The 12411-nt window shown below is 45.8% G+C and overlaps 1 protein-coding gene across 1 annotated transcript in view; it reads right to left on the minus strand.

The window, feature by feature from the left end:
- The window catches only part of LOC144106970 (BAG family molecular chaperone regulator 2), a 78752-nt gene extending 66990 nt beyond the window's left edge, over positions 1-11762 (minus strand). Inside the window, exon 1 of the mRNA XM_077639935.1 lies at positions 11552-11762. Coding sequence (XP_077496061.1) covers positions 11552-11759 — 208 coding nt within the window. The 5' untranslated portion in view covers positions 11760-11762. The remainder of the gene's footprint in view (positions 1-11551) is intronic.
- Between the last annotated feature and the right edge of the window lie 649 nt (positions 11763-12411).

Consider the following 12411-nt stretch of genomic DNA (forward strand, 5'->3'; position numbering starts at 1 on the left):
CGTCCAACAGAACGAGTGGCGACACGGAGGCTAGTAGACTCCGACTCGTACATGCTTTTGTCACGAGCAGAATCTGCTACGCGACTCCATTCCAGAATATCAACAAGGCCGAAGAACGGGAAATAAACAACATAATAAAGAGATGCACGTGCGCTCTACGACTACCTAACACGACATTCCAGAGAAAATGGGATTGCATAATGAGTGGAAAGGATCTCCCAGAGAGAGAGACTCGCAGGAACGACGGCGGGCAGACAAATCCTTGACTGGGTAAACCTGCCAACGCCCGGGGAAGGCGAAAGTGTCAGAGAAAGCAGAGATTGGGAAATCAGAACCTCTCGCCCATACCAAAGAACATGCACCCCGCACACGACGAAGGGAAGAAGGAAAGGCAGAGTTAAGCACCTGGCTAACAAATTGGACAAACTCCCGCCGGGATCGGTCGCATACACCGATGCGGCGATAGGGAAAGAAGGCGACGTAACTGGGGTCGCCCTATTGGACACCGGGATCACCATAGGAATCGAAAGAAACCGAGATCTAACGCCGATAGAGGCGGAAGAGATTGCAATAGCCATTGCCGTTGCACGACCAGGCGTGAAACACATCGTCAGCGATAGCAAAGCGGCGGTTAGGAATTTTAGCAAGTGTACAGTCAGCAATCGTGCCGCCAAAATTCTGAACGAATCGAGTCTCGCCGAAAGCGTGACCATAATCTGGACCCCAGCACACGCCGGTCTCGCCGGCAACGAGGCCGCCCACATGCTCGCCCGCTACCTCGGGGTGCTGCGGACGCCTCCACAACAACATCTAAAAGCATCAAAAGTATTGGCACGTTTAGGGATCTCTGAGTAAAACGGAATCCTACGACTGGAGAAGACTCCAAGCTCGAAATTTCTTCTCGCCCCTGTGGACTCTTGACCACAGGGGCGAGACCCTCTTGACCCATATCTTAATTTAAGCGTAAATCACATATAAAGCTTTGTGAACAATCAGCGCAGAAAGCGAAAGCCGTGTTCTATCGACGTGCTGATATACGATACCTCGCGTGGCATTTGACGATATTGAAACGCTCCCACAGAGCAAAAATTAAAATGCCAGAAGCTGAAACGTAGCTGGTTCCCGCACGCATCGTAGCATCCTCGCAGAGTGCATACCGTAACGAATCAATGCATCGGCATTTGACGTTTCAAACGAAGCGCAGCAGTTCTAACGCAACGCTGGGCAGCGGTTTCGTTTTCTCGACCGAACACACACGGCTGGCCTAGTCCCCGGAGCGCCAGGTGACGGAGCTGCGCATTTCGCACACACCGTCTATTGGAAGCGGCAGTCAAGCAAATCGAAAAAGTAATTTCCGAGGATAATAAAACAGAATGGACTTACACAAAATGAACTCAATCACTTGAGCTATAGCTAGCTAAAGTTCGAGTCGGGCAAAAAAAAGAAAAGAAGACGCAAACTTAAGAGTTGTCCGGGTGAGGAGGTCAAGAAGGTCATAAAGAAACGTCAAGAAGCCTCCAGGGAACACAAATACTACTCGAAAAAAAAGGGTGATCCAGAAGCTCAAGTAGACATGAAGTGTAGAAGGGAAGCATCCTTTTTGTTCAGTGAGAAAATTAGAAGAAAGCGACCCAATGGATGTCAAGAGTAAATAAAAAGTATAGAAAAGCAGCTAACGAATATTGGAAACATCTGAACTCCATGAGTAATATAAGCCTCGGCTACAGCAGAGGTTTACAGTCAGACATCAAAATATTCGGCTAGAACGGGATGAGGCAGTGGAACACATAGGAACAAGGATGACAGAAAAACGTTTAAAAACAAAGAAATATTGCACATAATTTATCGAAGGAGGATAGACCGATTACTGCAATTGCTTCACTTGAGCAAAGAGAGTGGGAAACGGCAGAAAAGAAGGTTCCTAGAGCACACCAAAAGGACCAGATGGTATTCCTATTATGTTAATAAAGAAGCTAGGACCAAAATTCAAGCAAACATTAATACAGGTAGTGAATAAAATGGTATTGGATGGCAAAGACCCCGCGGAATGGCGATTGAGTAGAATGAACATGATATATAAGGGAAAGGGGACAAAGCTGACGTAAGTAACTACCGTCTCATAACAGTGGCATCTGTGGTTTACATGGTGGTGATGCAGTTTATAAAGGGCTGATTGCAGGCTTGGGTGGAGAACGAGGGGGTGCTAGGGGAACTACAAAATGGGTTCCGGAAACAAAGGAGGTTGGAGAAAAGTCTGTTTTCATTGACACAGTGTATAGAGCTTGCTGAAAAGGAACGCAGGCCCCTATGGATAGCATTTCTGGATATCAGGGGAGCCTACGACAGCCTTATTCAAGAGGATTTGTGGCACTTTCTTTTGATTTTATTGACAAATGTTTTTTGAAGAATTCTGACCCTACTAGATTTGCTGCTCGAAAAAACTTTTTGCAACCCAAAGTTCTTACTAATTATGGAAAATGATGTTCTCATTTTGCATGCATTTCTCTGTGGAGTAATTTATCCCTGAGTCATCGTCAATGTCATTGTCAATGTTTAAATGAAGTTTGAAAATTTTTCTTTTGCTCCAATAAATGGAGTGAACAGTTTCTGTCTCTTTATGTAATTCTTGGTTTTAACTATTTGATAGAAATTTTGCTTTTGTTGTGGCTTGACAACTTATTCTAACTTCAGTTGGTTATTTCTTTGCGTGTCTTTTAATGACTATCTAGACTGTTTTCCACAGCGCTGTTTTCGTTTTTGTATTATATATAGCGGTTTGTTATTTTTCTTCTGCATATCTGTTGATGCTCTCCGCCCTGATAGTCTGTTATTTCATCTCCATCAAATACAAGTTTCTCTATAAGAGTTACAATTGTTATTACTGATGAATATATTTGTGTGTGTTGCTGCTTGTTTGTTATTCGACTTAGTATTAATCGACCGGGGGTCCCGTGACATGCGCTTGACTTTGGGACCCCCGCCTGTATACCGAATTTAAGTATTTATTCAATATGTGCCTAATAAATTTCAAATTCAATAAGAACTTCAAATTCAAACTGACTCCAGACTAAGAGATATCATACCTTGAAAATACTTAATGTTAACTGCAGAAGTGTCATGAAGAAGATAACTCAGATGGAGGCTCTTCTGCTTTTTTGCATGACCCTGAAATAGCGGTTTTGACAGGAACTTGGGTTAACAATACAGTGTTTGACAGTGGGTTCGTTACCACTGACTACAGTTCGTACCGAAAGGATCGTGTTGGCAGAGGTGAAGTTGTCAGCATTCGGTTTAAATAATCGCTGCGAATTTCACCAATGACTGATGTACCCAATGTAGAGTTCATTTTTTGCACAACGTACTATGGAAACGTTAGATATACTGTTGGAGCAATGTACAGGCCCACCAATTCTACTGCTGCCGTATTATAGGAACTGAAACAATATTTGTGCACGAATGTTAAACCTGATAGTCGTATTATACTGCCAGTATATATTAATTTGCCTGAAGTAGACTGGCTAAATCTTTAAGTTAAAAAGCATGGCCCTTGAGATGAAGCTATGTTGGACATTGCTTTTGCCTTCGACTTACTGCAAATTGCAGAAGATTGGTTTTGTGGTTTTGTGGGGATTTAACGTCCCAAAGCGACTCAGGCTATGAGAGACGCTGCCGAAGAAGATACCATATTTAAGGGCAATTGTTAATCAATGCTCGACCTCTTTTTGGTTAGCGGATCAATTACTGCCAAAACAAATAGCCAGATAGTAGATGGAGTATCGGACCACAGAGCTGCACTGCTCACTACTGCAGACGCCGCTTAAATGTTCATCCTATCGAAACTTTTCTCAAGCTTCTCTCGAGATACATTATAAGTATCTCGGACTCTTCACCACTAACGACTTCACTTGGACTAAACACACTGACTACATAATGGCTAACGTTAATCGCAAGTTGTTCTTTCTGAGGAGAGCTTTGAGACTTTCTACTCCTTCTGCCCGACTGCTCACATCGAAAAACGTAATCCTGCCAATACTAGACTGCATGCGTTATTTGGGTCACTTTCACTAAAACACGCTAATAAGACCTAAATGGTGCAACGAAAACCAGCTCGCTTCATTTAAAATAGATTCGGAGGTACATCAGTGACAGAACTCTTCTAAAGCGGACTTGCCCCCATTAACACAAAGAAACCGTGTGTCACGAATATAATTCCTCTTTCAATTTATTAACGGCCACTATAAGACAGATCTCACGAGAATAATTTCTTTTTCATGTGGTTACGCCACTATGCAATGACATAGCCGCACAGTTACGCCATTTACCACGCGTAATAACCGTTTTAGGTATTCTTCCTTTTCACGAACAGCAATTGAACGGAATCTCCTTACCAATGACCGCGTTTCAAAATTATCTATGCAGACATTTCTTTCAGGTATTGTTCAAAAATCTCTTGTGTATGATTATTTTCCAAAATATTCAAGCTACGTTATTATACTTTGTTCTTGTGTTCATTGCCTGTGTTATTACGTTGTGTTTACTTATCTGTATGCCACCCTGCTAAAATACCCAGTGGGGATGACAGTAGAAGCAAAATAAATATACATAACAATGAGATGTTATAAGTGCAGGGCACATGCATGCATGCAGTGCGTGCCAGAAGTAAAGCCAGAGTGATATGTCAGAGCCCAACTCGTAACTGTCTCGGTTTTTTCTCACGTATTAGCTCAAACAGCTAATACACACGTACCCGCCCACGCACTACAGTATAAGCATCAAACCTCTCGTCCAGTAGGTCTTCGAGAGCTTGTCTTGTATGTTTATTACTCAGTAATATCGCCAGAAGTAGCAGACTAGAAAATATAGCTCGAATTTCACAGTGACTATTCGTGAGGGTGAGGGAGGGCTGACAATGTGAGGGTGAGGGCGAGGGAGGGCCGGATAACTTTTCCAATTGGGGGCGAGGGTGAGCGAGGGCCGTGGCAATACCCTCTAAAGAACTTAAGGCCTGCTGGCTATTCCTCCCCCCCCCCCCCCCCCCCCGAGCTATGTCACGCAAAAGAGGCCTACATAGAAGTTCCGTGCGGCACGTTTCGAGGCTACGAGCGATGTAGGGGTGTTGCAGATGAGGCAGGAAGGTATACAATGGGTAATCCCACCTATTCAGAGAAGTCGGAGTGGGGGACGACCGCGACGACAATGCGATCAGTTCCGCAAACACGTGACACTCCTTTGATTGACTCGGGGAAAGCAAAGTCGTGGCACGTCGCGGCATACTTCCGAGCGCACTTTGCCCTCCTTCTGTACGCCGATCATGCATGCATAGTCTATGCCTTGTGCTGCGCTTGGGGTTGTGTGTCCGTCGAGGTGATGTGCTAGTGCCTTCATTGGAGCGGGATGTGGATTGCTCTCCTGCCAGGATATACGTAACAAGTGCTGCGTGCCCAATTGCCGGACTAATTGCAAATCGGGGCCAAAAGACCCCGTTTTGAAGTTCCCCCGGAGTGAATAACAAAACGCCTGGATTAGGGCTATACCACGAGCAAATTTCGTTGTGTCACCGCACTCCAAGGTAAGATATTTGGCACGTCTCCAAGTAATAGTCTCTTCTGAAAAATAGGATAGACTTAGCGCTACATTATAGAAAAGTGTCTGTAAACCAGGAAGCTTGTTACACTTGTAAGCAGCGAATCCAGCACTTCAAGAGATAGCTCTCTTGCTTAGCGGAGCTGCAATTTAAACAAATTGAACTTCCCTCCAGGTTTGCGAACTTCACTCGTGCGAGAGGCTTCCCACATCGACGAGCTTACGGAGAGCACCCTACTGCGCCGCTTTCTCACAACCACAATCTCAACAAAGTTTCCAGAATGCCTGTCTGATCTTTTTAAGCCGTGCACCTCAAAGGGTGTCCTCGACTCGAAGCGAACGCGTCTTGAGTCTGCTGCTTTGAAAAAAGCGCTTGAAGAGTCTGCCGAAGTTTTCCGAAAAGAGCAGGAAGTGGATTCGATTCTAAACTTGACAGAATATGCAACCAGCAAGATACATTCTGGCATATTATCTCAAGAAATCAACGCCTTATTTACTGCACATATGAAGACCAAGCTCCAGGCATCAAATATCCAGTTGCAGTAAAAGCCGACTTTATCATGACGGTTTACTTGTAAAGACGTCGATAATGAAAATGGGCACCAATTTCTGCATTCCATCTGTAGCAAAACAGCAAGTAATCGGCGGTGGAGCTACTTGTGAGCGTTGAGAACAGCTGCGTCGACCCGAGTCGATGTCCCAAATCCGCAAACGAAGATATCTGCTTGCTACATTTTAATTAGGCAGACGGCGGAAGTAAGGGTATATATTTGTCTTGAGAGCAAAATTATAATAAATACATATGTCCTCAATAAACTACATACGCAGCTGTGAAGCTAATCGAGTGCGTTTCATTTCTCGTTATAGGTGCGCTCCATAAAGTTGTAGGTACAGAAATAAGGAAGATAAATATTTTAAAACAGAGGTAAATTTATTTAAAGGAATGTACAAAAATAAACGTTTACAGAGAAAGACGAGAACGCGGCAGAGTGGCTGATATTAGTACCTATAAACAACCTTTAGAGAGCTATTGCCTCTAAACAAATGCCCCATAAAGTGCCTACTCTTTATTCTGGCGTTTAGCAGAAGAAAAAGTGTCGATTGATCAACGGAAGATTATTTCTGCTAGGTGATGCCAGCTGTGATTCCACAAACTCCACTGTAAGTGGCAGCGACTGTCGGCCTCTTTTCGTGACGTCACGGGAGGAGTACTCAGGTATTCTCAAATTATCTAGAGGGTGTTGGCCGTGGATTCAAAAGTGAGGATGAGGAAGGAAAAATAAAAATGAGGGCATTTGCCCACCTCTCCACACGAGAATAAAGCCCCGCCTTAACAAAACCTACGAACGTGCCTGCGTGGCGTAGCGATATGTGCCTCGCAACCCGAAGGCGGCCAGGAGTTCGATTTCTGCGTATACTATACGCTAGAGTGGTTACTCGGAATAGAGCGATGGTTCTCCTACGAAGCAGCTTGAGTGGCGACGCTTGTGACTCGAGTCGCCGTCGTCGTCTTTGTGTTTACATGAGGGTAAGGAGGAAGACGGCGGCCGATGGCCCGCGCGTTTGGCGCGTTGTGACACTGTACGGACGGCAGCGGCAGCAGTGGTGCGCTCGGAACATGTGTGTTGGTCGGCGCACGAAAGAGCAATTACGCCGGTGCTGTACGCGTAGCGGTATCCCCCTGTGCCTGTTCTGTGGTTGATGATTTGCTCGATGTGCAGTAGGTGGGAATGCCTAGTGGCCGCCGAAATTACTGTTTTGCACCAGGGTGCCGAACTGGATACAGTCGCATGCACCAGTGGCGTCTTTGTTCAGGGTCCCACGTGGAGAAGAACGAGTGGGAGAGGAATCTCTCCATGAGCTGCATGAACAGTGCATGAGCTGCAAATACTTTAGAAAGGCCCTTTTGGCAAGGAGGTCCTGAGTCCGACGAGTATCTTCAAAGACTTCTCAAACCGTCGCCCAAAGGCTGAGATCCGTGGCATGTAGAGGCAAGCGCTTAGCTTCACGGATTGCCACAATGAGGGGAGACGTTGAAAAGATGGCGGGGATACAATGCAGCAGCAACGGAACAGGGTCTAAGCGAACAGATTTCAAAGCTTCCACAGAAGCAACAAGAATGCATGAAGCAATGCTTTGCAGCAGCAGCAGCAGCGAATAAGAAAGGTTTCCGCTACAGCAAAATGTGGATCCTTGAATGTATTATTATGAAAATGAACAGTTCCCGTCTTTATGAACACACCGGGGACAATGAGATACTTGCCCTACCAAGTAAGTCAACGCTCAAACGATACATGGCTTTGTATCGGTCAGCATTTGGGTTCAGGAAAAAAGTGTTGGAGGAGCTGAAGCACAAGACTCAGGGCATGGATCCGTTCAAGAAGCACGATGGGCTTCTTCTAGATGAGCTCAAGCTCTCGGAGCATTTATTTGTGAAACAGTCCGGCCAAATAGAAGGGTTTGTAGATTTAGGGAAGCTTACCTCTGCAGCGGATAAGGTCATGCACTCGAATCACGGCATGGTGATCCTGTTCGTGCCATTCGTTGGTGGGTTGACGCAAGTGATTGGAACATTTGTAACATGAGGCAACATCAAAGGCAATTTGCTTGCTCAAGTAATGATAGAGGTAACAATACTCACTGAAAAAAAGCGGGCTTTTTGTTGACTCTATAACATGTGATGGCGCGACATGGAATCGTCAGATGTAGAAAGCGCTTGGCGTCAGGGGAAAAACAGGCAATGTGAAGTGCGAAGTGGAACACCCATTTGACGACAGCCGTTATTTGCACTTCATGTCAGAACTTCCGCACCTTATCAAGTGCTTGAGGAAAGGGCTGTAGAAGTGCCCATTCAACAACACAACATACGGAAACGTAAGTTGTTTCTTCAGCCATTTAGGAAGGAAAGGACACATGCTTATAAATATCTCTAAATTCCCTCAATGTCATGTCTAGTGTTACATTTGCTTTGTTTCCCGGCTTTAGTATTTTTCTTTTCTTCAGGTAACAATGTGGCATGCCAGGGAAGCCCACAAGGTCCAACTTCAGCAGCCTTACTTCAAAATCAATGCCGGGGATTATAAAGTGCCACCTGCAGCCAAATTCATTCGAGCAGCAAAGAGTTTCATATGCATTCCAACTCTTGGATGAGAAAGTTCAAGGCCTCCACCTTTACAAGGCCGTAATTGAGGTAAAGAGGGGACCCATCAATGGCACCGAAAAGTTTTTCAGGTAAGAAATTTGGAGACTGTCATGATGCGGTCATTAAGTGAATGTGGTAGTCGGTGAGTTAGTATGCGTGCTTATCCTGTATCTACAGCCTTTCTCAAAAGTTTGGAGCCCAGGGTGTTTGCTTCTGAGACACACCGTGTGGCTCGTAATGCATCCCCAACATTCTATATCTCCTGAACGTTAGAAGATATCTGATTCTGCCTCCTCCGATGAGAAAGACCTCCATGTATATTTAGAAGCCCCACTGCATGACTTAGAAAACAAACCCTCTTAGGTCTATGCTTTTGAGAAAGGCTGTACATGGATAGGTGTGTGTGAGTTTTTATAATTCAGAGTTATATTGCAGCTCTGATGAAAGTTAAATGATAACGCATGTGTTTGAAGGAACTTAAACTCTTAATGATTCACATGATGTTTTACATGAGGATCAACCGCCTTATCGGTGTTATGACGTTTCGGTTCCCGCAAGAATCCCTGCGACCCAACTCTTCTTCGACCAAGGCTACCTCGGGTTTTCTGGAGTATCTTGATTCTTGGGAGAAGCATGCAGGAGAAGCTGGGGGGTTTTTGAGCGAGTCAACAGCGACATGACTTCGTGTCATAATCTCAAGCACCCTTGATCTTCTTTCTTACCTCACAAGTTTAGGGTATATGTATCTTATGACCTCACGGCTTAGTCAGGACCCTATTGAAAATTTGTTTGGGATTGTCAGATAAGCCTCAGGCTGTAACGACCACCAGACGCCCATCCAATTTCTGATTAAAATGAACTGCATGTCTTTTTACAGTTCGGTGAAGACCGTGAGATACGGTTATACGGATCCATGTGCAGTAAGCTCCTTAATGGATGCACAGAAAAGCAGTACAAGTTGTCCTTCGAGCAAAGACATGGCGGACCAAGTAGATGGCCTCATTGGTTCGGAGAATTTACCTGGCGCCGAAGTGGCGTTGTCCTCGGTTGTCCACCGTGACCAGCACATAGAGAGGAGCGACTCTCACATGATTTGCTATGTGTCTGGATATGCTGCACGAAAGTGCGTAATGAAAACTAATTGTCAGGACTGCATGAATTCCCTGACTGTCGTCTGAAGATGAGAATCCTGAGCTTGCTGCGCTGACACTGCACAGGGAGAGAGGTAGATTTCTCTACCCACGTGGCGTACTATATTAGTTCGTAAAAATGCTTGAAGACATGTTTACGGAATGCTTCAGCAAGAAACAACTTCATGCTGATAGATAGCATTTTGGATCCTCTGAGCCTGGTGAAGGCAAAGTCTACCCGCAAAATTGGTTGCAGTCAACACTCAGCTGAGGTCATAGAAAATTTAATCCGCTTTTATGTTACAACGCGCGGCTTCATTTTCTTTTTTCAAAGGGCATTAACTCTGAAAAGTACGAAAAAAGGAACAAGGTAATGCACAGGAAGATCGCAAAAACATTGTGAGGCCAGTCTGCATGACGCACGTTTGTAATAGTTCGTTAAGATCTCTATTTGTACGCATTCAGCCTTCTTGAGCCTCTTTTTCCTAATGCACATGTTCATAATTTCCTTGTAAAATAAAGGTCATTGCATAAATGTATCAGGAATTTATTTCCTTTCTATGTCAGGCCATGTTATGTTACAGTAATAAAAACGTGATGCATATAATCTGCTTAACTCGCTGAGAAGTGCTGCTCTAATGTGGTCGTGTATCACGTAAACATAATTTTAAAATTCAGTCAAGTGGTGCTCGCGCCACGGAGACGCGGTCGATATGACCGCTACATTAGAGAAACCACATGGCACATTTTACCAGCAGAAGAAAACACAGGGGTAGCATTTGCTTCGTGCTCTGTAGAAGACTGCAGACGGCGTATTGTGCTGCTCATAAAACTGCCTGGCGCGTTCATCCGCGCGTAGCGTTTGGTTTCGGTTTTTAGGTTTTAACGTCCCAAAGCGACTCAGGCTTTGAGAGACGCCGTAGTGGAGGGCTCCGGACAAGTTCGACCACCTGGTGTTCTTTAACATTCATTGACATCAGACAGCGCATGGACCCTATAGCATTCCGCATCCCTAAATAATGCGGGTCAGCAGCAGAGCGTCATAGCCACTGAGCCACCGCGGCGGCGCGCATAGGTTTCAGAACTTTGCGAACTCCCTGTAGATCAGCCACAACGGTGGTAATTTTTGTCACTACACGCTGCTAAAGTGCTTCAAAACAATTATCGTGCATCGTACATCACACATTGTTATTGCTGTATTTCTTTCGGGCACTGCAGCAGCGCGCGGTAACCGTTCTACTTCGGCGCGCAGGCGAGTTTCAGGAAACGCTGCGAACCGCGCCGCCTATCGGCGGTGACACGGAGTGCGTCAGGCACCGTCCCCGTGTGAGCGCACTAGCCCCTTCTAGAACACTGTAACGCGCTGCTTGTGGTTGCTCCGAGCACTGATGATCCGATGAGCCGCTGGTATGGCTGGCGCCATCTATAAGAGCCTCTTGAAACAGGTGCCCTTTCCACTAATCGGGTATTTTTGGTAAGGCAGACAACGACGGCAACGCTGACGCCGGCTGATCTGAAACACGGGGCCGTTATGTTGTCGCGTGAAAACGGGGCTGGATGCAAGGCAAACTAGAGCACACAGAATCATAAGCAAGAAAGAGCACACATGAAACGTATAACAGAGTTTCATATGGCATTGTGATATAAAGGATCTGAGAGGAGCCGCTTGTTTGTGGAGCTTTGTCCGGTGACTCACCTGGCGTGAGCGAGGCGAGCTCCTGGCTGTTGGCCACCGAGGACAGCGTGTCGACGAGCACGCGGCGCTCCTGCTCCAGCGACGAGGCGTGCTCACGCAGCAGCTCCACGCGCATCTCCACCTGGTCCAGCATCTTGACCAGCCGCTCGGCCACCTCGGAGCCCGCCGGAGTTGTTGCAGCAGGAGGGCCGCGCTTGCTGGCGGCCATGGCGATGGCAGGCTCGTCTTCTTCTTTCTTTCCCCGATGATGATGACGATCATATTATTCACGTCCCCTTTGAATCGCAGAGAGACTGCAGAACACTGAATTTTAAGCACCGTGTTTTTTTTTTCTGCGCAACGGAAAGCATGCTCTTTAAAGGGCTGTATTCCACAACGCTTTCACTGGAAACGCTGTAGGAAAATTTTACCGAGAATTTATACATCAGTGCACAACCTGCCCACCGGATTGCGCGCCACCTGCCCACCGTGGCAGATGGCAGTTAAATTAATGATTGGTCGCTCGGGAAGAGCAACGTGCGTCACACAAGGCCCAGCGGTGGCAGCGCCTGCTACCGCATCGTTTAACCGCTGCACCACTGCGCCAGAAGTGGTATGAAAATTCCCAGGTAAATATGAATGTAGAGAATGATGAATTCTGAACGTAAAGAAATTAACCCATTACGATATCGCGTCGTACCGTTAAGCCAAAGCTTAAGTATCCCCTTCAATTTTTTTGCAATTTCCTGCTTAAACATTCTGTATGTTCCCAGTGCTGATTTCGTCAGCATCCCTGTGTTCCACAAAGTCCTCTCTGTTTCTTTAACCTTTTTCTAAATCGATATTTCCTGACTTGCCCCCCTACTGCTGTCCAGATATTT

Source organism: Amblyomma americanum, chromosome 10 (genome assembly GCF_052857255.1).
Source record: "Amblyomma americanum isolate KBUSLIRL-KWMA chromosome 10, ASM5285725v1, whole genome shotgun sequence".
In the NCBI taxonomy this organism is placed as follows: domain Eukaryota; kingdom Metazoa; phylum Arthropoda; class Arachnida; order Ixodida; family Ixodidae; genus Amblyomma; species Amblyomma americanum.